At 43.7% G+C, this 24,392-nt stretch overlaps 1 protein-coding gene across 1 annotated transcript in view; it reads left to right on the top strand.

Moving 5' to 3' along the window:
• Positions 1-24,392, top strand: part of sspo (SCO-spondin) — a 66,837-nt gene that overhangs the window by 16,601 nt on the left and 25,844 nt on the right. Inside the window, exons 36-95 of the mRNA XM_069513107.1 lie at positions 55-207; positions 521-658; positions 775-957; positions 1,066-1,216; positions 1,956-2,115; positions 2,322-2,370; positions 2,721-2,825; positions 2,912-3,039; positions 3,685-3,805; positions 3,912-4,039; positions 4,134-4,275; positions 4,357-4,527; positions 4,627-4,804; positions 4,982-5,057; positions 5,447-5,468; positions 5,647-5,767; positions 5,851-6,064; positions 6,147-6,288; positions 6,374-6,550; positions 6,767-6,955; positions 7,126-7,236; positions 7,344-7,499; positions 7,733-7,888; positions 7,980-8,144; positions 8,234-8,425; positions 8,590-8,712; positions 9,288-9,417; positions 9,623-9,748; positions 9,822-9,913; positions 10,495-10,692; positions 10,804-10,974; positions 11,098-11,353; positions 11,483-11,529; positions 11,669-11,839; positions 12,045-12,179; positions 12,736-12,872; positions 12,962-13,056; positions 13,149-13,198; positions 13,536-13,706; positions 14,247-14,417; positions 14,514-14,593; positions 14,707-14,876; positions 14,991-15,037; positions 15,209-15,409; positions 15,648-15,818; positions 16,629-16,829; positions 16,956-17,055; positions 17,169-17,389; positions 17,569-17,721; positions 18,264-18,430; positions 18,527-18,672; positions 19,050-19,270; positions 19,483-19,518; positions 19,871-20,035; positions 21,253-21,465; positions 22,236-22,403; positions 22,642-22,776; positions 23,450-23,687; positions 23,945-24,097; positions 24,221-24,267. Coding sequence (XP_069369208.1) covers positions 55-207; positions 521-658; positions 775-957; positions 1,066-1,216; positions 1,956-2,115; positions 2,322-2,370; positions 2,721-2,825; positions 2,912-3,039; positions 3,685-3,805; positions 3,912-4,039; positions 4,134-4,275; positions 4,357-4,527; positions 4,627-4,804; positions 4,982-5,057; positions 5,447-5,468; positions 5,647-5,767; positions 5,851-6,064; positions 6,147-6,288; positions 6,374-6,550; positions 6,767-6,955; positions 7,126-7,236; positions 7,344-7,499; positions 7,733-7,888; positions 7,980-8,144; positions 8,234-8,425; positions 8,590-8,712; positions 9,288-9,417; positions 9,623-9,748; positions 9,822-9,913; positions 10,495-10,692; positions 10,804-10,974; positions 11,098-11,353; positions 11,483-11,529; positions 11,669-11,839; positions 12,045-12,179; positions 12,736-12,872; positions 12,962-13,056; positions 13,149-13,198; positions 13,536-13,706; positions 14,247-14,417; positions 14,514-14,593; positions 14,707-14,876; positions 14,991-15,037; positions 15,209-15,409; positions 15,648-15,818; positions 16,629-16,829; positions 16,956-17,055; positions 17,169-17,389; positions 17,569-17,721; positions 18,264-18,430; positions 18,527-18,672; positions 19,050-19,270; positions 19,483-19,518; positions 19,871-20,035; positions 21,253-21,465; positions 22,236-22,403; positions 22,642-22,776; positions 23,450-23,687; positions 23,945-24,097; positions 24,221-24,267 — 8,634 coding nt within the window. The remainder of the gene's footprint in view (positions 1-54; positions 208-520; positions 659-774; positions 958-1,065; positions 1,217-1,955; positions 2,116-2,321; positions 2,371-2,720; positions 2,826-2,911; positions 3,040-3,684; positions 3,806-3,911; positions 4,040-4,133; positions 4,276-4,356; positions 4,528-4,626; positions 4,805-4,981; positions 5,058-5,446; positions 5,469-5,646; positions 5,768-5,850; positions 6,065-6,146; positions 6,289-6,373; positions 6,551-6,766; positions 6,956-7,125; positions 7,237-7,343; positions 7,500-7,732; positions 7,889-7,979; positions 8,145-8,233; positions 8,426-8,589; positions 8,713-9,287; positions 9,418-9,622; positions 9,749-9,821; positions 9,914-10,494; positions 10,693-10,803; positions 10,975-11,097; positions 11,354-11,482; positions 11,530-11,668; positions 11,840-12,044; positions 12,180-12,735; positions 12,873-12,961; positions 13,057-13,148; positions 13,199-13,535; positions 13,707-14,246; positions 14,418-14,513; positions 14,594-14,706; positions 14,877-14,990; positions 15,038-15,208; positions 15,410-15,647; positions 15,819-16,628; positions 16,830-16,955; positions 17,056-17,168; positions 17,390-17,568; positions 17,722-18,263; positions 18,431-18,526; positions 18,673-19,049; positions 19,271-19,482; positions 19,519-19,870; positions 20,036-21,252; positions 21,466-22,235; positions 22,404-22,641; positions 22,777-23,449; positions 23,688-23,944; positions 24,098-24,220; positions 24,268-24,392) is intronic.

Raw genomic sequence — 24,392 nt, forward strand, 5'->3', positions numbered from 1 at the left:
AATTAAATGTAATATATGTTTCTGAGGTGTGACGCTTTCTCCCTCCCTCTTCAGTGGATGGTCAGTGGATGCCCTGGGTGAGCTGGTCCAACTGCTCCAGTGGCTGTGGTGGAGTTCAGGTACAACACAGAGGCTGCATCCCTCCTCGCTACGGAGGCCTAGACTGTTCTCAGCTACCTGGACAATCCAACCTCGCCATGGAAATCAGTAAGAGCAGAATAAAATTAATCCAAACATGCTGCTTCACTTGATATCTCTGTGGTAAGCACTGTTGGGACTCTCAAAGAGTATGGTGTTATAGATAAGGGAAAGATGAAGAAATAATTATGATATGGAAATTGTTTTTGTTTTCAGTTACTAATGGTCTTTTGTTTCTTACAAGAAGACGTATGCACAAAATATTTTTGGACACAAATCCTTAAAAAAGCAGAGACAGAAACAGATAATATTTAATGAAAGAAGGAATACTAAGCAAGGTAATAAGATTAGTTTCCTCCATTTCCTTCCTGTTCCAATCCAGAGCCTTGTCCTGATGATGGATGTGCCAACACCAGCTGTCCCACTGGGCTGGTGAGACACAGCTGTGCTCCCTGTCCAGTGTCCTGCGCCCACATCTCAAGTGGGACATCCTGTGATTCCACAGCACCATGCTTTTCAGGTCAGTCAGAGGGAATCGAGAATATCTTCTCTGTGATAGTTTGTTGTTTCTTGCCGTTTTTCGAATAGATAAAATGACAGCGAGAGATTTCTGTTTGGCACTTCCTCTTCCTTCAGGCTGCTGGTGTCCAGAGGGCCAGGTGATGAGCCATACCCAACAGTGTGTGTTACCAGAGGAGTGTGCATGTGAGTTGGCCGGTGTGCGCTACTGGCCGGGCCAGCAGATGAAAGTGGACTGTGAAATTTGTGTCTGCGAGAGAGGAAGGCCTCAGAGATGTCAGCCCAACGCAGACTGCTCAGGTGAGTCTGTTAAAAACACAAAGTCGAGTAAGATCAACATCAAATCCATAGTGCCTTCATAGTGGACATATGTTTACTACTCATTAAGTCTGTTTTGTTTTCCTCTAGTGCACTGTGGCTGGTCATCTTGGTCTGAGTGGGGAGAGTGCTTGGGGCCCTGCGGTGTCCAGAGTGTCCAGTGGTCTTTCCGCAGCCCAAATAATCCCATCAAGTACGGAGACGGTAGAACGTGCAGAGGAATTTACAGGAAAGCTCGTCGGTGAGTAGTCCTCTGCTGATGGAACACCATTACAATTCTCCTCATAGATATTCATAGATCTGCAGAGTTATTTTTTTACAGATGACCCCAAGGACTTTCCAACATTCACCTCTGTCTGGTCAAAATTTTGCTTTCACTTGCAAATGAATTATTTCCAATCTGTTGTGAATATTTATGATTTACAAAGTATGCAAAGCATGAATGGAAATATTTCAGTGACTCATCCAATCTTTCTGTTAGTGACACAATGATGACACATTTTAATTAGAATGAATTGTAATCATTATGTAAATTTCCTGAATGTATCAAAGGATCTTTACCCTTCTGCACTTGATCCACAGTCTGTCATTGAAGTCAAAACAAATGCATTATTTTGTAAATGCAATTTTTAAATACATTTTTCAAATTGAATTTAAGTGTGTGAGTATTTGTGGTCCACAGACGGTGATCCTTATTGGTTTTACCCTTTTGTAACCCTATTGTAAAACGTACGTCATACAACATTTGGAATGAGAGGTTTAAATCAAATTGTACTGATATCATCCATGCCCTCTACATGAAATCTTATCAATTCACATGTTTGATTACTGATTTGCCTTGATTTTTCAAAATCTATTGAACCCACATTATTTGCAACCATGCTTTTCAGTAACTAGAGATAATCTCATGTTTTTAGTTCCTTTGACAGTTCGGTACATGCTTTATCAGTTCCAACATACATGTCTGTGTGTGTATGCAGGTGTCAGACAGACCCCTGTGATGAATGTGAGTACCAGCGTCAGGCCCATGCTGTGGGAGACAGATGGAGATCAGACCCCTGCCAGTTATGCCACTGTCTGCCCAGCCTGACAGTGAAGTGCTCCCCCTATTGTCCATACGCTGTCACTGGATGCCCACAGGCAAGAGAGAAACTACAGCTTTTGCACATTTGTCTTTTCATTAAAGTACAACACTGTCTAGACTTGAATGCATCTGTGTTTTAATCTTATCTACTGTCAAAAGTCCAATGCTTTCTGTCCCTGTCATAGCTTTAAATTGACTTTATCACGTAGCCTGGCCCTGAAAACACATGAGTTAAATGTTGACAGTTCCTTTGTCTGGGCAGGGTCAAAGTCTGGTGCCTGGAGAGGGAGACAGGTGTTGTTACTGCCAAGGTAGAATCCTGACTCTTGTTATGAAATCTGCTGATGAAATATCTTCCTGTGAATAAAAGAATTCCCCATGTGACGTTGATGGAAATTTGAAATTTGCTTTTTCTGATCAGACAAATCCATGTTAAAAAAGACCCTTTATTGCTGATAATTTTAAAACAAAAATGGAACATTTACCTGCATTAAATTCTATATTAGACCAACAATTACAAAATGTAGAAAGCTGAAAAATCTTGCTCCTTTATAAACTCAACACTACAAATATACAAAAGTTTATTCGTTGTGAACAAAATAAGGAAATGACATTGTTCTCTGACATTTGTCTGTCAATTCTCGAAATCCTCTGCATGTAGCAGAAAATGGCACCATTCTTGTGACAGAGACCCCTGACACTGTGACCTCCAGCCCAGCAGAGGGTACTACACCCCTGGTTCCCACATATCCACTTCCTCCTGCAGGTGAGTGTGTTTCTCATGGTCACCAGATGTTTGTTGTATTTTGACTGATTCTGTCTTATTGTAATTTTCATGGACTCTCTGTTCAGATGAGTGTTGGGCTCCTCTGGGTGTCCAGACTCTGCCAGGCTCAAGTTTCAGGGCCTCATCACAGCAGAGTGGGCACCCACCTGAGGCCGCTCGCCTGCATGGATGGGACTCTCATACAGACCTCCAGGTACAACACATCCAGTTTATATTACACAGTTAGACTTTGTTCTGGTTCATGATCATCCTCATGATGTGTCCACGATCACGTAGATAAAGTCATACCTGGGAAACATTGCTCAACTAATTTCCATGAAATTGAATGGAGGGGCAGGGCATGACCCAAGGAAGATTTCATTATCACATGGTGTAGATCCAGGAATATTTTTTACACTTTATATATATGTGGTTTTATAAAGGCCTCTGTGAAGGTATGGACTCTACTCAGTGACATTCTAGTTTAATCTGGGTTCAGTATCGACATGATTGAAGAAATAGAAAAGTTTAGATGCTTTTTAAATTGACAATGCATGTTTTCTAGTTGCTGTTTGAACAACATGGGCCATAAGGCTCTTGTTTAAGGGAGGCTTGTTGTTAGAAAGCCTCATGTTAAACTCCTCTGTGATCCTCTGCCGGCCTGCAGTTTGACTTTTTCGGTTTTGGGTGAAATCTCTCGATGTCTGTCTCACATAGATTGCTGCACATTACTTTTCCTCTACTGCCATTATCAGGTCAAAAAGATCAGGTTTTGGTTTTGTCAAATACCCGTGATACAAAGACATCTCTATCAGCTTGGGTTAAGTGTCTAATAGGAAAACTCTCAACGTATCTGCAGGGCTGGAGTCCAGAACCTGAGGAATATAAGGACCTCCCACAGCGGAGCCCCAACGGACACAGTAGCGACACACAAAGCCCCTACCTGCAGATAGACCTGCTGAAACCTTACAACATCACTGGTAAACATGCAGGCACCTTAACTACATAATGAAGTGCTGGTTTAGTTAGTGCGCTGTGTGTAAGTGAATCAGTGAAACAAATAAAATGCATTCCACTCTTCCACAGGTGTGTTAACACAGGGTGGTGGCAGGTTTGACACGTTTGTGTCCAGCTTCTACCTGCAGTTCAGCCCGGACGGCAGACGGTGGTACACCTACAAAGAGCTCGTCACTGATGCACGGCCCAGAGCCAAGGTCAGCCATCAAAGTGCAGGCGACTTTAAAGGCCACTTATTTAGTATTGCGTTTTTAGATCTTGAGGTTAAAGTGTCACTTTTTCCCCCTGCAGGTTTTTCTTGGTAACCATGATGATCGAGGGGTGGCTGAGAGCAGACTGGACAGGATGGTGTCGGCTCAGTTTGTCCGCCTGGTGCCACATGATTTTCAGAATGGCATCTACCTTCGACTTGAGATTATGGGCTGTGGAGATGGTTGGTAGATTGATTAAATGCCACTTTGTCAGTTTGTGCACAGATCCTCTTCTAAATCACTTTCCCTCTCCTACCATTAAGGTTATCGCTGGTCGACTACCTCCACCCCTCCCTCGCCAGTCTCCCCTGCGGGCGGCTGCAGAGTGAAGGAGTTTCAGTGTAAAAATGGCCGCTGTGTACCAGCAGGTCCACTGGGAGTTGTGTGTGATGGAGTCAATGACTGTGGCGATGGATCAGATGAGATGTACTGTGGTGAGTTTCCCCTTTAATCCAGTCATCGTTCTTGCATTCTTAATTAACTAAGCTCAGTGGATTAACATACATTGCACATTTCCTTCTCCCTACCTGCAGGGACTCAGCCCTCTACTACAGCCACCAGTCCTCGCAGCTGCCCTGCTGGGCACTTCTCTTGTCCCCCACCAGGGGGCTGCATTGATGCAGGGAAAAGATGTGACGGTATCTTCCAGTGTCCAAAAGGAGAGGATGAAACTGGCTGCCACCCCCACAACACCACAACCCAGTCAGACAGGTGGAGTCATATTAACTGTAGTATTATTTATTATTATTACTCTGAAAGTATTGAAATATTCACCTGTTTTCAAATCTTTTTCATCCTTCTCTGTGTTTATCCAGGTTTTTTATTCATTGTGCTGTAAAGTGGTCAGATAAGATTTCAGGTGTTGCATTTACTCTCTTTACTCTACAGACCACACACTCCCACCCCTGCTCCTCTCAGGACTCCGTCCATGGCTGCTGTCTCTCGCCCTGCAGTAACATCAGCTGTAAGTGATACACTGGTTCCTTCAAAATCTATATTTATCATCTTAAACATTTATTATGTTAAAATTGATTTAAACAAACTTGTGTTCTCTATATTATACATATAAATATTATACAAGTCATAATACATAAGTCACAGAGTTAATAAAAAGTTTATAGCTTCAAATAAATGAAAAGCAATGATGCAGAAAACACAGCTGTGTTTCTGAAAATAAAGGCCTGATTTGTTTAATTAATTTTTCTCTATGGAAATGGTACAAATTTCATACAATTGTTATTTAAACATCCTACATTTAAACCATACATTAATATTCACAGGAAGAGTTCAACTCTAATCATTAAAAATCCCAAAGATTCCAGGTGTTTATTTATATATTTAATTTGTTGACAGGTTGGTGTACCAGGATATCGTGGTGAGTAATGAACGCAGTTTGATTGATTCATTATTTTTAACATTTATTGTCTTTTGAGAACAGACACATCTGTTTAACCCTCATAAAAATAGTTTATCATACTGCACACCAAAGGCTTTAGTATCTTGTAATCTTTACCAAACTGGTTCTGTTGGATTAAAATTCATTTTACCTGCAGGAATCTGCTCCTCTCCCCTGGGACTGGAGGATGGGAAAATTCGATATGGACAGTTGACCTCGTCCTCACATCGTGAGAACAACCCTGCTGACGCTGGAAGACTAAACATCGTCCCAAATGTGTAAGTGGTCTGGATCGATATGTGGCTGTTGACCTGAAAATAAGAATCTAAGGCAAATATAAACCATATGTTCTTCTGTGTAGCCAGGTAATGGAGCCTGGATGGAGTCCCTTACCCACAGATGCTCAGCCATATTTCCAAGTGGACTTCCTGGAGCCCATGTGGGTATCGGGGGTGGTGACGCAGGGCAGTGAACGCATGAGGGGTTACCTCTCTAAATACCGCCTGGCCTTCGCACTGCACAGCAGCCTCTTCTCAGATTACACTGAAGATGGGAAACCTGGTGGCCCTGCCAAGGTGCTGTAGTCATTGCATTTAAAAACATTGCATTTTTCTTAAGAAAACCTCATTATATGTGTAAGTATAATTTGTGGTGCAGGTGTTCGAGGTGCGGATGACGGGAAGGACCCCTGCGACACGCTGGCTCGATCGGCTGGTCAGAGCTCGCTACCTCCGCATCATCCCAGTGGAGTTTAGACACACCTTCTACATGCGTGTTGAGATCCTCGGGTGCAGAGGAGGTGAAGAACTGAACTGAATACAAAAGTGTACGATCATTTCTAACTGTTAATCATGTGAATCAACTCTTCCTCCTGCTTTTTGTAGAAGAGCTGATGACCCCCAGCAGCGTGACCTCATCTTCCCCTGGTGGTCGAAAAGTGACGGTACAGCGTTGTAAGCCAGGCCAGTTTGCGTGCCAGCACACTGAGCAGTGTGTGTCTGTGTCCGTGCTTTGTGATGGACGACCAGACTGCAAGGACCACTCTGACGAGATCAACTGTGGTAGGAGCCCATGAACACTGGGCCATATACTATATTCATTCTTGTTCTTGCTATTTATACCACTCATATTAATTTCTTATATTAATTTCTAGTCTCCTTTTCGGATCCAGCGTTTGTAACAATTAACATTTGCCAGATGAGCATGTAAATATAAATGATGTCTGTCATGTGTCTCTTTATGTGTGTGTTTATCTTTCACCTCATCCTCATCTACAGGTACAGCTCCAACCAGAGGCTCACCAGGTCTGCAGAACCAGACCAGTTCTGCAGGGAGACCAGGTTTCCATGGCGACACTACTACTGGTGCCCCAGGCCTCCACACCACCGGGTCACAAGGTGGCATTCCCGGTGTGGCTACGTCAGGGGTCACGGGTCAACCTGGACTTCAGAAGAGCACAATTCCAAGTACAACTGGCTATTGATCATATTGAATTTAACTCATTGTTCTTGAGATTTAGAATGAGATTTAAAACCTTTTACTAAAAAGTTCAAATATTTTTACTCAGTTTATTAAGCTTCAGGTTGTGTCTGGTTGCAGTTCACAGTTTTTTTCTTGTACTACTGTAAATGATCAGGCCACTGGACCACCAAACCCTCCATCTACCCAGGGGTTACCACAGGTCAGCCTGGACTGCACCTCACTACCTCTCCTAGCTCTGGAAGGCCTGGTCTACAAACCACAAAAGGTATGTGAACCTTATAAGTTAATCCTACAGACCCATCGGTCAGGTGGGTCGACACCCTTCACTGCACAGAGTGGGCATTTATACCTGCCGCTATTTTGCATTTACAGCACCGTGGATCACCACACCGCCTGATGATGGGGGCCTACCCAGAGTGCTTTGTGTGGAGGGCCAGTTTGCGTGCCGATCATTTGGCTGCGTGGACTCCGCGCAGGTGTGTGATGGCAGACGGGACTGTTTGGACGGGTCGGATGAAGAACGCTGTGGTAGGCATCAACACCATGTCAGAGGGCAGGGGAATGGAAGGATGGAGGAAAGTGGCATAGTGGCATTAATCAGTGAGATTGTGAGATGGATTGGAATCCGAAAATTCCTAAAAAAGTGCCTTAAATCTCTGCACATTCCTGTGTATATTATGATGAACCAAAAAGACATCAAAAATAAGATTTATAAAATTGTTGAACATAATTTTATTATTGTATTACCATGTCTCATTCAGGCACGACAGCCAGACCAGTGGTGACACAGCGCCCCCCTGTGCCCAGCCCGTGTTCTCCCAAGCAGTTCCCCTGTGACAGTGGGGAGTGTGTTCACCTGGACCGCAGGTGTGACCTACAGAAGGACTGCGTGGATGGGTCGGATGAGAAAGACTGTGGTAGGTTACCATTCCACCTCAGAATTGGTGATGAGACTTGACAGGAAAATATGAATATTCCATTTTTTACAACCCGCTTTGTCTCCTCTAGTGGACTGCATCATGTCCCTGTGGACAGCCTGGAGCGCTTGCAGTGTGTCCTGTGGTCTGGGCTCCTTGTTTCGGCAGAGAGACATTCTGAGGGAGGCTCTGCCTGGAGGGGCCTGCGATGGAGCCCAGTTTGACAGTCGAGCATGCTTCCCTCAAGCATGTCCAGGTGAGCGGAGAAGAGGGCATCTTTCACAAGTACTCACTGTCTCCTTCAGTGGTTATCTCAGTCTCATGCTCTCCTGTCTCCTCTTGTAGTTGATGGTCACTGGTCAGAGTGGACAGAGTGGTCGGAGTGTGACGCTCAGTGCGGTGGTGGAGTCAGGCTCAGGAACAGAACCTGCTCCGCTCCCCCTCCCAAGAACGGTGGGCGAGACTGTGAGGGCATGACCCTGCAGAGCCAGAGCTGCAACAGCCAGTCCTGCACCAAAGACACCGGCACACAGACAGGTGAACCCATCAAACTTTGCATTCTGGAGCTCAGTACTCTCTTCCTGATTTGTTTTATTGTATTATTACCTTGTTTATGTCACTGCTGCAAAATGAAATCTGCAAACTGTGTCACACCTCCGTTGTGGGTAAGCACACACTCACAGACTGACTGGTTCTTCCAGGTTGTGTCAATGGCATGGTGCTGGTGACTGAGGCAGACTGCCAGGCTGGAAGAGTTGAGCATTGTCCTCCTACCTGCTCACACCTCAGCCTGACCAACAACTGCACTGCAGCATGTATACTGGGTAGGATGCACTTTATATTACTGTACTGGAGTTTGAGATTATAATGGTTGTGAGGTTGAGTAGGTAACAGGTCTCTTACTGCATACAAGGCTGGTTCAGAATCCATTTATACTAAAAAAGTAATCATGTGCATAATAATACCTCTTTTACATACTTGTATATCTTTAATTATGCTTAAGACCATGTATTTAGGTGATTTGGGTTATTGCTGCAAAATACAAAATGGTATTTTGCTTTTGCACTTACATTGATGAGAGAAATATGAGGAAGTAATGCTCTGGAAACAAGTCCAAGATAAATTGTCTATGGTCCATTGTGTCTTAATTGATTTCTGACTGTGATTCAGTAGGTCGGCGATTTCACACACCGTTTAATTGTTTCGATTACAATGCAAAACCTCTTTAGAAGTGATAAAGTGAAGACACTGAAACAATGCGTCTTGTGTTTTTGCAGGAGGGATGTTAGGTCACACAGGCTCATACAATCCAAGTATAAACACTGATATAGACAATAAGTCATAAGACAAACTGTAATATCATAGTAACAATGTTATAATATGTTTTGTCTTTCTTCAGGCTGTCGCTGTCCCAGTGGTCTGTACCTTCAGGAGGGGCGGTGTGTAAATGCCAGCCAATGTGTGTGTCACTGGGACGGCCAAACACTGCAGCCAGGACAGACATTCAGTAAGGACCAGTGTACAACATGGTGAGAGACACAGCCATATTCATTTTGGTTTTTAAGAAAGATTTGTATGTCTAGTTCATAAAGCTGTTCTGATGTTTTTGTCTGAAAATAATTGATTCTTCAGATTGAAATAGTTGTCAGTATACATTATGTGCAGCATTGTGTGTGGGAGACAGCCTGAACCTTTGCTATTGATTTTTTTAATAAGAAAATAATGTCTCACCAGTGTTTGCAGAGAAGGACAAGTCACCTGCGACACCTCCAGCTGTGTGGCGAGCTGTCGCTGGTCGGCCTGGTCGTCATGGTCACCATGTGATGTTACCTGTGGTCTGGGCCTTCAGCAGCGCTACAGGTGAACTGCTCAGGTATTATATATACAGCAGGTTACATCTGGATTTGTTCTCATGCCCTGACTGTCTCCTCAGGTCCCCTGTGAACCCTCCAGGAGCAGTCAGAGTCCAGCCCTGTCCAGGAGACTCCTCTGAGGCCCGCAGCTGCTCCAGCCCCTGCCTCCCTGGTACAACTATGCAAACTTTCTTCGACACAGAAGTTTTGAAAGATTTTCTCATTTGTACCATTAAGTTTGTTATGAAACACACACTGTGCATTAAAATGAATGCATAAAATAAATGAAACCCACTCATCCTTAATTTTTAATGATATTTTTCTTATATTCAGATATTGGAGTTGACTTTAGAGATTTTGTGACGAACCATTCTATTTCCAACAATTTCAGTAAAGTAGTGCTGCACTTATAGGACAATGATTAAAAAATAAATACAAATTCAGCAACTATTTTGCTAATCAATTATTCAATTAAATAATTTTCTAGCAAAACAGCCATATGAAAATCAGTTGCTTTTCTTGGTCTCACATTATTCAGTTGAATATTTTAAGGTTTCAGTAAGTAGGTCACATAAAACAAGATAATAAATGACATCACCCTGTGCTGCAGAATTTAAATATGAACATTTTCAATGTTGTCTGTTGATTGTTAATTGCAGCCCTACACATTTTTATCAAAAACTTAAATGCGAGTCTGTATGCGTGCTCGCCGTGTTGTGGTGGTGTAATGACTTTGCCGTTTCTCTTGTGCAGTGCTACCAGATGGAGTTTGGGGTAAGTGGACCGGCTGGTCAGAGTGTAGTAAGACGTGTTTCAACCTGGTAGATGAGGTGGGAATCAGACGCAGATTCCGCAGCTGCAACCGCACACTCGCGACATTCAACTCCACTCGCCCTGGCTGTGATGGGGACAGCGAGGAGCAAGAGCCTTGCAACACGGTGCACTGTCCAGGTGTGACACATGATTCCTCAGTTTCTTTTCTACCCATTTTTCCTTTTGGATAAAAAAAACAAAAAAAAAACTCCTGTAATATAGAATCTGATTTTAGTTTTGTGGTTCCAGTGAATGGCGGCTGGTCAGCATGGTCACCGTGGTCTCAGTGCACATCAGAGTGTGACTCTGGTGTTCAAACAAGAGAGCGACTCTGCAGTTCACCCTCACCACAGCATGGGGGCAGCAGCTGCCAGGGGCCACACATACAGACGAGAGACTGCAACTCCCACCCCTGCTCAGGTGCTGCATCCTGTACCTCATATGAGTGAATGATTTTATAACGATATATATACTGATTTCAGATGTTCCAGTTATTTCCAAGTTTAATTTCCGCTTTTTGTTTTCTTATTCCTCTCCTCTCAGGTGTGTGTCCAGAGGGCATGGTGTTCATGACGGCAGCTGAGTGCGACGCTCACGGTGGTGCGTGTCCGCGGGTTTGTTTGGACATGACCTCCACTGAGGTGCAATGTGCCACTGCCTGTTATGACGGCTGCTACTGTGCCCCGGGCTTCTACCTGCTGAACGGCAGCTGTGTGCCCCTGGCACAGTGCCCGTGCTACCATCAAGGGGAGACGTATCCAGCCGGCACCGTCCTGCTCGTCGATGTCTGCAATAACTGGTGCTGTGATGACAAAAATGTTGCCTCTGATTATTCGTTGAATAGATTTAATTGAGTCTAAATCATCCTTAAATGCAGCTTGTAAAACATGCAGTAATCAAATGTCACTTTGTCTCGTCTCTCTAATAGTACCTGCATTAATGGAGAGATGGAGTGTGGGACAGCTCCCTGCTCTGGTTAGTGCTCTCACTGTCAAATTCAATTTTGAATGTACATTTTTTATCTCTACCTTTCACTCTCTATCCCTCCATGTTCCTCACTGTCTACAAATCTCTTTCTGATTGAAACCTGTGTATGTGTGTGTGTGTTTCTCAGTGGACTGTGGCTGGAGCAGCTGGACCCAGTGGAGCACCTGCAGTCGAACATGCGATGTTGGCGTGAGAAGGAGGTATCGTTCAGGGACTAACCCTCCTCCGGTGTTCGGGGGTCGTCCTTGCGAAGGACACAGAGTCGGGATTGACACCTGCAGCATTGAACCCTGCTTTGGTTTGTAAACTTACTTGGTGGTTTTCTTCATATGAAATTCGAATTTAAAATGAACAAACTTTAACAGAAAAGGACAAGAATCTGGGCAAAGTTCTTGCTACTAAAAAGCTGAACTTTTAGAAGTGTGCTGTTTTCATTTTATTCTTTATGCATTATAAAATATCTAAAACAAAACAAAAGTGAATCCAGTTGTGTTGTTTCTCAGGTGTGAAGGAGCCCTGGAGCACATGGTCAAAGTGCTCAGTGTCATGTGGAGGAGGGTACAGGACTCGAACCCGCGGGCCGATTCGAATCCACGGCACCGCTCAGCAGTTCAGCGCCTGTAATCTGCAGCCCTGTGGTACAGCAACATCTTATCACTCAAACAATAGCTTACTATTGTGTTTCCAAGAACACGGCAGGATGTACTTTTACTTCTTATATGAATGAAATATGGTGGATGAGGTGGTGGTTTTGTAGAAGAAGAAAACACAAGGAGCCAGTAAAGTAAATAATGTTATGAGCTCAAACTGACTGCAGCAGGAGAAACAAATGGCCGTGCTTTTATTTGATCAATTTTCATAAGAAATGCAAGTTGTAGATTAGTAGAAATACTAATATGTATATATAAGTATAGGAATAGTGTAATAGCATAAATTGTAAAAGAGGTCATGTCTAATTAAAGAGCAGGATTAAGTAAAGGCACAGAGAGAGCAGTTTTTAACTTCCTTTTAGAGAAGGTTTGATACTCATTGCCAGATTAATGTATCATACAACACATAATGTTTTGAATTCAGACAAATATATTCAAAAGGAATTGCTCATTTCCAGTTAAATCTATAAATTTATTTTACACATTTTCTAAATTTAAACATATTTTTTTGATGATCTCTTCTTGCACTCGTTTGCTGTGTCAGGTGACGGCCGAGTGTGTCCTCCCGGCCAGGAGTGGAAGCAGTGTTTGAGGGGGGCAGTGTCGTGTACAGACCTTGCGATGGACCTCAGCAGGAACTGCACACCAGGCTGCCAGTGTCCACCGGCAACTGTCCAACAGGTGGGAGGTCTTGCTGTAACACAAACTTAGTTTAAAGTCACAGACACAGAAATCACACGGTTATTGTTCACGATCCCTGATATTCCCAGGACGGTGTGTGTGTGCGAGAGTCCGACTGTCGCTGTGACATGGACGGGGAGCAGTACAAGCCAGGAGACATTGTCCCCACTGACTGCAACAACTGGTATAACAAATAACAAATTCAATCAATTCAAGTGTTGCTGTTGTGTTCATCCTTATATCAAATTCATTTCTAATTTAACTGTTATATTTCAGCACATGTGAAGCAGGGAGGCTGGTGAACTGCTCTCAGGACAGATGCAACGGTTGGCAAAAACTCTTGAATCTTTCTGTGCTTTGTCTTTTATTTCTTCTCATTTCATTGTGTCATTACTTTTTTTTTTTTACATTGTTTTCATGTGAATAATCTCTTATCTAATTTCTGTCTTCAGTAATATATAGTATCTCTAAGATTTAAGATTTCAAGCGTGATGAATTATAATTGACAGTACAGCTGTAGTGATGACGCATGAAAAAGTCAAATGAGTATCATTAATTTCTTTCCTCCTGTCATCTCATTCGACCTCGTGTTCTTCTTCCTTTCTTTTTCTCCTCATCAATACACATACCTCTCTGTCTGTCTCTCTCTCGCTCTCTCTGCAGTTGACGGCCAGTGGTCCATGTGGACTCCCTGGGGTCAGTGTTCAGTGTCGTGTGGTGCGGGGATCCAGTCTCGGTACAGGTTCTGTTCTAGTCCCCAGCGCTCTGGCAGCGGCCTGCCATGTCTGGGACCACACAGAGAGGACCAGGTCTGCATCAACAGCCCATGTGACCGTGAGTTTATTTCACGCTAATTAACATTGATCCTTTTTATTTGGTATCTAAAGAAGTTGCATTACATTTTTAATTGAATGTTTGCACATTGCACATCCAGACTATCAGGCTAGTGTGGGCAGACCACATCTAATTGGACTTTTGCAGATCTTATCCTAATGTCTCAAACTCTGGCATGAGTCAGTCTCCAGGAAACTTGCATGTCAACATCCTGTAAGACTCAGCATGTATTGATAACAAATCGATGATGGTATAAATCACACCATTTTTCATAGTTAATCCAGAGAAATAAAAGCCCATGTCAAGTGTATCAGACTTTCGTCTACATTTGAGGTGTGAAACATATTTTAGTTCAAGAAAAGAAGAAAAAACTAAATATACAAAAGAATAAAAGCTTGTTTTACAGTATAAGAACATTTTTGTTCACATTGCCCTGTGAGTTCAAACACACAGATACATGCAGTACATCCAGTATCTAAATCTTCATTTACTGTGAAGCTGTTTGGATTTTTTTCACAAAGATGAGTTGGCTCTTTCCAGGTGACGGAGGGTGGGGTCATTGGAGTAACTGGACGGAGTGTACCAAGTCCTGCGGTGGGGGAATCCAGAGCCGGAGGAGAGAGTGTGACAGTCCCAGGCCAGAAGCCGAGGGGAATTACTGTGAGGGCCTGGGAACGGCGGTCAGAGCTTGTAACACTGACCATTGTCCAGGTATGATTACAGACTGTAAATGTGTCTTTGTGTGTTGTCTGTGACTCATTTTGTGTTTATTTCTACAGTTATAACAATGTTTGTGTGTGTTTGCAGTTGCTCCATGTTCTCAGGTTCCAGGCACAGTGTTCAGTAGCTGTGGGCCCTCCTGCCCTCGCTCCTGTGACGACCTGGCAGTGAGTAGGACACCAAACATCCCCCCTGTCTTCACCTGTTTAAGATGAAGTCATGCTTTATAGATAGAGATAATAGAATCTGATCATGTTTAAGTGCTTCTCCTGTCCCTCAGCACTGTGAGTGGACATGTGAGCCAGGCTGCTACTGTACAGAGGGAAAGGTCCTGTCTGCGAATGGGACAGTCTGTGTAGAGAGAGAAGACTGTCCCTGCCTGGACCTCGGCACCGGGCAGTGGCTGGAACCAGGAGAAACCATTACAGCCCAGGATGGATGTAACAACTGGTCAGAATAACACACATACAGAGATCACCTATTGTACATTACATTTGAATTTCTCAGGGAAAGACTGAGGAAGAATTGCATGAATGTCTTTCTGTTGTGTTTCCTGTGTTTCAGTACCTGTGAGGGTGGGAGGTTCAACTGCACGACTGACACCTGTCCAGGTGAGATAGACCTGCAGTACGTCTCTGCATGATTGCTGAATAACTTCCAAAACTTTAAAAAGAAATGTTTGAATGCAATCGCTCAGTCTTAAGTTTCCCTTTTGTGATTAATGTTAAGTCTTCATGGGACGATTGTATGTCCAGAGTGTAAATGTAGATTTGTATTTTCAGTGCCAGGTGAGTGGTGCGAGTGGTCAGAGTGGACTCCTTGCTCCAGGACCTGTGGGGCAGAGTCTGTGTCTCGCTACAGGAGCTGCAGCTGTCCTGAGCCCAAGGGTGGTGGGGCGGCCTGCACAGGAGAACAGGAAACACACAACGGGGTCAGAGTTCAAATCCAGAGACAGCCCTGCCCTGTCATCACCTTCTGTCCGGGTAGGGACAAGATTGCTTAGTGATTTATTCTTTTACATAAAGTTTATCCTCTATTTGTTGGTCTTTCATCCTGGTTTTTGTTTGTTTCTCCAAAGGTCTAAAACCTCTTTCCTATTAATATGAATAAGAAATATATATGTATGAATACATGTAGATTTCTACTTCTTGTTTTTCCTTTAAGTTCCCTGCTCCCACAATCCTCATCACTTTCTCTGTTTCTTTTACTCACTCTCTCTAGTCCACGGCTCATGGAGTCACTGGTCGGAATGGTCGGACTGTGACGCGTGTGCCGGATCGTCCGCCCGCACCAGGGAATGCAACAGCCCGCCCGCCAGGTTTGGTGGTCTGCCCTGTCTTGGAGAGAGCCGACAGAAACGTGGTTGCCATGACAACATTACCATCTGCTCAGGTGAGTACATTAAAGAAGTCTGTATTCATTGTGGATGTATCCAGAGAAGCACTCATTTAGTTATTACACTAAAATGAAGAAATGAAGAGTGAAATGGTTGCTCTGGAGAAGGTCGAATAAAAACCAAAGAGATGCCTGATTAGAAACAAGGTGCTGCTCCGTTAGAGTCTTGTCCTGGAGGGAGTGGAATAAAGACGAGAGTTAAAGGCCCGGTTGAAATAAAGTGGATGTCTGAAAGGATTAATCAACTTTTTTGGTTGAATTCAATCTGTTCCAGTTTACATCTAACCAGCAGAATGACAACAGGGTTCACTGATAAACCCCAAGATGAACATCAGAGCACTCTTATATGTTGTCTGTGGATTCACCCAAACTAATAGAATATTCCATTTATAATCCAGTTTACATGTTGAGAGCATATCCTTATTATGACTCATTATCACATGCTATTTTGTATGATGCTATTGGTAGTTTTAAAATCCCAACCTTAAATAGTTTAATATAAGATTCTAGGAAGTGATAATAATGTGATTAAGATTTATACATACTGTATTTATATGAAGCGACTAAGGTCGGGATACTTCACGTCTTAATTCCATTAATGCTAATGCCAAGTATGACCCTAATCAGGTTAACATAATTTAATTTTTAAATATGTGTTTGAATATGGACATTATTCACCATCAAATTAAATATGAACTCATTAGTAACCATATTAACAGTATAGAAGCTTCCTGGTAGCTTCTCTAACCCTTTCTTTCATCACGTTACCCTTCATGCATTTTCTGTAATTTCTCCTGTCCTCTGAAGACTGTGGTGGAGGCCAGGAAGAATGGCCTTGTGGGAAGCCCTGCCCTCGCTCCTGTTCCGATCTCCACGGTGACACCGTGTGCTTGGACTCCCCTGGGTGCAGCCGGACTTGTGGTTGTCCAGGTGACATGGTTCTGCAGGACGGAGTGTGCGTGGGGAGAGACGAGTGCCGCTGCAAATATCATAACAGCTCTGCTGCAGGTGAGATCTACATTCTGTGTACTTGAAAAATCCTACTGGAAGTGGTGATGTTGTATTGACAGGTTGTTAGACTAAGCAGTGATTAGTCTGAATAACTGTTTTGTCTCTGGTTTGTTCTATGATCAGGAGGCCTAGATTCCAGCAATGCATCATGGGTATGGCCTGGAGGATCTGACTGGCAGTTTGCGAATCCAGGAGACAGCATCATCAGCGACTGCAAAAACTGGTAAAAGAAACCATTTGAATTCTGGTGATAAAGTTTAAATGCTATTTAGTTGGATTTATTTTCTTTATTTACCTTCATTTATGCATTTTGCCGTCATTATTATTTTGTCTCAGTTCATGCGAGGCTGGAGTTCTGCGGTGTCAGTCGGTCCCGGGTTGCAACGTTGACGGCAGCTGGAGCCAATGGGGAGCCTGGACTGAGTGTTCGCTCCCTTGCGGAGGAGGAGTTAAGGTCAGGGGACGCCTGTGTGATAATCCAGCTCCTCAGAGTGGTGGGAGAGGCTGCCTGGGAGCCGCTGAGCAGCAGAAAGACTGCAACATACACCTGTGCACAGGTAGTGCTGTCTGAACATATTCAACTTGAAACCTGATGAGTTGATATCTTACTTTACCCTTTAAGCAACAAGTGCTTTCACCATATATATATATACACATTAATGATGTAATAACTGCCATTTCACATTCTTTCTGAATGCAGTTTCTTTTTTCACATGTCCGTGGTTTTTGCCTCCAGATTCCGTGGGCCCGTGGCTGCCCTGGTCCAAGTGGTCTGCGTGCTCGGTCAGCTGTGGTGGAGGGCAGCAGACCCGCTCTCGTCTCTGCAGCTCGCCTCCCTGCAGCGGCCTCAGTCGCCAAAGCAAGACGTGCAACACGCAGGTCTGCCTCGGTGAGTCTTTGTTTCCTGTTTGATATAATCCATTCATTATCTGTACTGCTTATCCTTTGAGGGACGCAGAGTTGGAGCCGGTTCCAGCTGATATAGGGCGAGAAGCGAGGCACACCCTGGACAGGTCGCCAGGGCCAACAGACAGAATATAATCTCTATTTATGTAGCACTTTTCTTTGCATGTTACAAATGCGTAATAAGAAGAAGTCCAACCAAAATATTAAATACCAAACAAGGCAGTTGACTATTTGCACATGAGAGATGAAGTAGTTAAATTATTAAAACAAAAGTAAAACAAATAATAACAGTAAAAATAAGTGCAAGTTAAACCAAAAGCTTTAAAAAGAGAAAGGGTTAAAGACAAGATTAAAAAGACATTAGAGAGTAAGTGTGTCTTAGTTTAGAGTTCCAAAATGTGGGGGCTGTAAATGCAACAGCTCAATCTTCTCGATCTGTAAGAAACTGTAACTTGGGAGTGACCAGCATGGCTCCAACTGCTGTTTGCAAACAGGTAATCAGTGTGTGTTTGTGATGTTGTGCAGAGGTGGGCTGCCCTCCAGGCCGGCTGTACAGGGAGTGTGAACGAGGTGAAGGTTGTCCGTTCAGCTGCGCTCAGATCAGCGGCAGAGAGGGCTGCTACTCAGACGGCTGCGAGGAAGGATGTCACTGCCCTCTGCTCACGTACCAGCACCATGGAGTCTGTCTGCAGGTGGTTTCATCATCTAAGGATTTTTGCACTCTGAATAAATTGATGGTAGTTGAATCTGGATAATGTTATTAAGATTAACACACATGAATGTTTCAGGAGTGTCCTTGTCTGGTGGACAGAGAGTTTCTGGCGTCCCTACAGAGTGTCTCCATCACACCGGTCTCATCCCTGCTTCTCTACAACATCTCGGAGGGAATGGAGCTTCAGTCTGGAGACACCCTGGTCCACGACTGCAGCACATGGTGGGCTGATGATCGTGGGGTTATTTGCAGCCATACATACATTTCCCACAGTCTTATATTTCCCAGTACACCCTCTAGCACTGGAGGGTATCCAGCATTTCCCACAGAAGTACTTTAGTGTCTAGTGGTAGCGAGGGCAAATGTGCACTCACACACGCAATAGACTTCTAAGTGACAGGTACACAGACTACAGAGAGAAAGATAAGTTCTTGTGTAAGACAGAACTTACGTGCATGCAACACTGGTATCTGTAATTCTATAAATCATTGCAATTAAGATCACTATTATAAAGGTTACACCTTTCTTTTGCATGAAGTTGCAACAAACCCTTCAAACCACAACACAACTCAATTCTTCTCCCCTCCTGTCCCCTGCAGCGGCTGTGAACACGGCAGGTGGAACTGTTCCTTGGAGCATTGCCCGGTCGACGGTGGCTTGTCACCCTGGGGCCCCTGGAGCCCTTGCTCTCTGTCCTGTGGAGGTCTGGGACTGAAAACGCGCTCCAAGGGCTGCACTCAGCCCGCACCAGCCCACGGAGGGAGAGAGTGCCAGGGTCCACGCCAGGAAACCACCTACTGCCAGGCCCCTGACTGCCCAGGTACAGAGGGTAGAATAAGCAGAGCTCATAGGGTCTGTAATAGATCAAACTGCTGCAATGACAGTGGTTGTAGAAGATTGGGGCTGTGATTGTTAGAGAATGAATACACTGAGTTTGTCTTCTTTAATTCCACTTTCATATTTTCATTGTCAGCCATTGTAAGAGGTCACAACCAAGACTAACTGCTAATTATTTTTCCCCTTTTTTTGCAGTAATTATTGGTCCTACAGAAGAACCAGTTTTACCAGGTAAATCATCCTTTTATACAAAACTTAATACCATGTATTACCATCTTCTCTGTCATTTAAAAAATAAATATTTCTCTTCTCCCCCATTGGGCTGATCAGTTTCCTTGTCTGAATGGCAATCAGTGTTGTGCTATGTGAATTTACTCCATATACAATGCACAGCTCCATATACAATGTACACCTCTGGAAATAATTTAGGGACCACTGCAGTTTATTTAATTTAACTATTTCTAGGTTTTAAAATAGCGTGAACATTTTTTATTTATTCTTTAAACTCTGGAGCTCTCTCTTTTTTTTGTTGTTTGAATGTCCTTCCCACTTTTCATGTTCTGTCCTCGTCCACCTTCTGTAGATGAGGACGCTGGCTTCTCTCCCTGGTCACTGTGGAGTCCCTGCACTAAGACCTGCACTGATGCTGTCAGCCCGGCCATAAAGTCCCGTCATCGTCAATGTGTCAAACCTCCCTGCTCTGGAAGCTCTCACCAAGAGAAAGCGTGTAACCTGCCCCAGTGTGCAGGTATATCACTTCACTCCTGTCAGTCTCTGTGACTGATACCAAATCTCTTCTCCTACTTGTCAACAGTGTGAACTAATCCTTGTAGATTTCTTTTCTTGTCAATGCTTTAACAGTGTGTTTTCTTCAAATCAGGCTGACTTGGGGTCTTTTTGAAATATATTTCCAATAACAGCAAATAAAATTGTGAGTATACAAGAGTTAGTTGGAGCCTGGAAGGAATATACATAAGTCAAAAAAGATGAAGTCTGCATTTGGAATTTATTAAATCAGTATTCACTCCTGTGTCAAAGGACTCTGTGGCAGACAGTGGATGTAATCGGCTCCGGCCTGGACCGGCAGTAATGGAAGTAATGGAAATTGCTGACATACAATTTTTGCAAGACAAGGGGAATAAAACTTGTTTAAATAACCTGCATATACTCGCTAAATTGAGTACAAAAGAGTTATCACAAATACCAGATCACAGATTCAGATGAAGTACCGTAAATGGGAGATTGGACAAAATGGAACTATTGTTTATCTGCAAACTATTCCAGCAGCTAAACGTCGAAACGCTGTACTGAATCAGGCATCTCCGGATTGTTAATGAAAGTGTCAGGGTGCACATTTAGCTCAAAAGAAAAGAAATACTGCCAAACTTTTCCATTCAGCTGAATACATCAGACAACAGAGGATGAATTATTCATTTTTGTAGAGTGTTTGTGTGAGAGAGAAGGCTTGTTTTGTAAGTAATGATCTGCATTCACTCGCTATAACATTTCTTCACAGACTGGTTTTTATTTCATCTGTGGATTTGCTGTGCGGGACTGTTGTTTGTGAGTGGCTCGGTTTATAATTCCCACCAATGCTTATCTCACCGGCAACAGCAGAGGTTTGGTCGTGGATTTGTTATTTTCTGATCGGACGTCAGAGATTAATACGGACAAATGGTATTTGTAGCAACTGTGTTTAGTTTGTGTATAAGAGCTAATTTATTTAAATCTAACCAGAAGAGTTTACTCTCAATTAGAGGGATGAGAAGAACAAAAGAGAAATAGTATCCTGTAAAAACATGATGTGTGTGTGTGGCAAGATAGCAAAAAGAAGACATATCTAAAAACAAGGGACATTAGGTTTAGAAATACAATATGCAAAGTGCACCTACAGTTAACATTAACTGGAATTTGAAATGACATGCCAGCGATTACACCATCAAGTCTTCTTCAATGTCTTCCCAGATGGGGGTGAGGTATGTATCGGACCTGACTGTGCGAGGAGGAACTGCTCCTGGACGGAGTGGGGGGAGTGGAGCCTCTGTTCGCGATCGTGCGGAGTGGGTCAGCAGGGGAGGATCCGAACCTTCCTCAGCCCCGGGCCCAACGGCTCGTGGTGCGAAGACATTCTCGGAGGGAACCGGGAGCAGCGCTTCTGTAACATCAGGCCCTGCAGAGGTCAGTCAACCTCAGCTGCATGTAGAGTCCAGTTGGGATCATCACTTTAACCCATGCAGTGTTTTTCTTTCCTTTTATTTCAGCATGGTGTGAGAATCAAACTTTAAACTTGAGATAGGATGTTCCTTCTATTGCTGCTTTGACATTTCAAAATATCTGCATTAATGGCTATCAGGAAACTAGAGAAACACAATTTAGAAGTATGAAACATTAAACCATGCAATTCCATTTCAATACTATACATTTTTACAGGGTATAAAAAATGCAAAAAACATATCGAACAAATACAAAGGTAATTGGTTTCTATCCTGGAGGTACATATATCTTAGGGGTCGTCAGATGCTTGAACGAAGACAAAATATTCAGTTAATTTTATTCTGACATCAAATTTCTTTAGATATAATTTGAGGCATATATAAATCCTTCAAATGGGCTACAAGAATTGGCACCATATTACATTTTCTTAAATATCAGTTCCCTAAACATGCTGGAATTTTTTCATCAAGAACCAAGAGTTGTTCTTTGAGAAATCAAAGAAAATGTCAAACGCCTGACAATTTTATAGAAGGTGAAAGTGGCCCCTGATCTTCGTCCTCACCAAAAATGTAATGGGTTCTTCCTTGATCCGCTTCGCCTCCTTCCACCAAGTCTTGTGGTAATCTGTTAATAATCCTGCTAACTAAAAGACAGACACCAAGTCTCCTCACCGAGGTTGGGATTCAGTGGTGTGTGTTCGTCGTCATGGTTGCTTCTGTGTCTGGACATTGCAGTGGACGGAGGCTGGTCACGCTGGAGTCCCTGGTCCCGCTGTGATAAGCGCTGCGGTGGTGGACGCTCCATACGCACTCGCTCCTGCTCCAGCCCTCCACCCAAGAACGGGGGCAAAAAGTGTGTAGGAGAGAAGAACCAGGTCAAACCCTGCAACACCAAACCCTGTGGTGAGGAACAGAAAATTTTTGTTGAGTTAGAATTTCATCCTGTGCATTGGTGGCTGCTAGTTCATTCAGCATGTGGCTGTTTTCTCAGGTCCACCTTTGTGTTTGAAAAGTCAGCACAGCCTGTTATCAGCATTCTTGTTGAGGTGTGTTAGGTGAAGAAAAGGCCTGTAGCATCATGGGGTAAAAAAAGTAAAAAAAATAAAATCATGACCTTCTGCTTGTGTACTTCCTTGTCTAGATGAGAGAGGTTGCCCGCCAGGCCAGGAGTTTGTGTTGTGTGCCAACCAGTGTCCACAGCGCTGCTCCGACCTCCAGCAGGGCATCGAGTGCCAGGGCAACACCGAGTGTCAGCCCGGCTGTCGCTGCCCTGAAGGTACGAAGACTGCTCTCTATTTTAATTAACAGATAAGCCACTGTGTGTGTTTGTCTGAGAGACTCTTCCCTCAAGGTCCTGGGCCTGCTGCTGCTGAACAGATAAGCACCATTCATCTGTATGTGTGTTTGAGCTCGTGGCTAAACAGGTGAGTTCGATCCCAAGACTGGTTATGAGCTGCTTTGAATACACTTTGAGGTGTTGTGTGCTTAATATATATTATCGACACACACTGTATTCAGATATCTGTCTCTGGGAGGAGCGCCCATGCTCTGATACAGTGGAGATTAATAGCACTAATAAATATTTCAATCTGCTTCATGGTGTCGCTCATAGTGTCGTCGTCAGAGAGAATTATCGCCCAATATCTGCAAGCTTTTTTTAGCATCCTTCTGCTCAGGATTCTTTTTTCTTTTAGCCCACATCTTTATTAGTATAGTGTAAGTCACATTACTGTAATCATTCACATTTTCAGAAACAACAGGGCAGATGTTTTTAGCCCAAAAAATCCATTGCAAACCATCTGCACAGCACTAAACTGCAGACAGGCGGAGTTAGTGAATAGCGAGATACTTTAAACCAGCAGCTGCACTCTAGTTTCAGTTCATTAATACGGTACATTGTGTAAATGACTAACTTATGTGTGTGTGTGTGTGTGTGTGTGTGTGTGCAGGCCAGTTGCAGCAGGACGGGATGTGCGTGCAGCTCTGGCAGTGTGACTGTGTGGACTCGCTCGGACAGATTTGGGCGGCCGGGAGTTGGCATCAGGTGGACTGTAACAACTGCAGCTGCTCCGATGGACAGCTCCTCTGCTCCAACAACAGCTGCCAGGCGACGTGCGTGTGGAGCTCCTGGTCCAGTTGGGCGTCATGCAGCGTTACCTGCGGGCAGGGCCAGAGAACCAGATACAGGTACAAATGACCTGTTTAAAGGTTTTTATATAATTTCCACTCAATTTGCGATTTATATGCAGAGATTTGACAAAATATTATAATAATAATAACAATTATTCCTCATGCCTGTTTTTAATATTATGTATGCACACAAGAAAAGCAGCTGCACATCAACTTCTGATACCAACTTTACTAAACTATGAACAATACAAACCTGGAGGAAAGGGAGCATTCAAGCAAAGCTAACAAGCTAAAGTAAGTTTTTGTTGTGTCAGGTCTCTGGTCCCGGAGACTGAAGGAGCAGACTGCCAGTTTGAAGAAGTCCAGCATAAATCCTGCAGCCCAGGCTCCTGTCCACCCCTCTGTGTGCACGACGACCAGGAGCTCAGCGTGGGGCACACCTGGCTGCAGGGAGAGTGTAAACAATGGTGAGACTGATGAGTACAAACACAGTGGAAAGGAATATATGGCTGGTAAAGGGTTTGAACTGAGAAGGAAATTACATTCCTGTCTGTGTTCCAAGCTCCTTCTCATCTATTTTGCCTCTCTAGCACATGCACCCCTGAGGGAGATTACTGCCAGGACATCGACTGCAGAGGTGGGTCACTGCATTCCTATTAAAGACAAAGAGTAAATGCACTATATAGCAAACATCTCGAAACATTTGTCTGTCTTAGCAGGCAGCCAAATCTCCTGGTAGAAAATTAGAGATGTAGTAGTAGT

Source organism: Paralichthys olivaceus, chromosome 17 (genome assembly GCF_024713975.1).
Source record: "Paralichthys olivaceus isolate ysfri-2021 chromosome 17, ASM2471397v2, whole genome shotgun sequence".
In the NCBI taxonomy this organism is placed as follows: Eukaryota; Metazoa; Chordata; class Actinopteri; order Pleuronectiformes; family Paralichthyidae; genus Paralichthys; species Paralichthys olivaceus.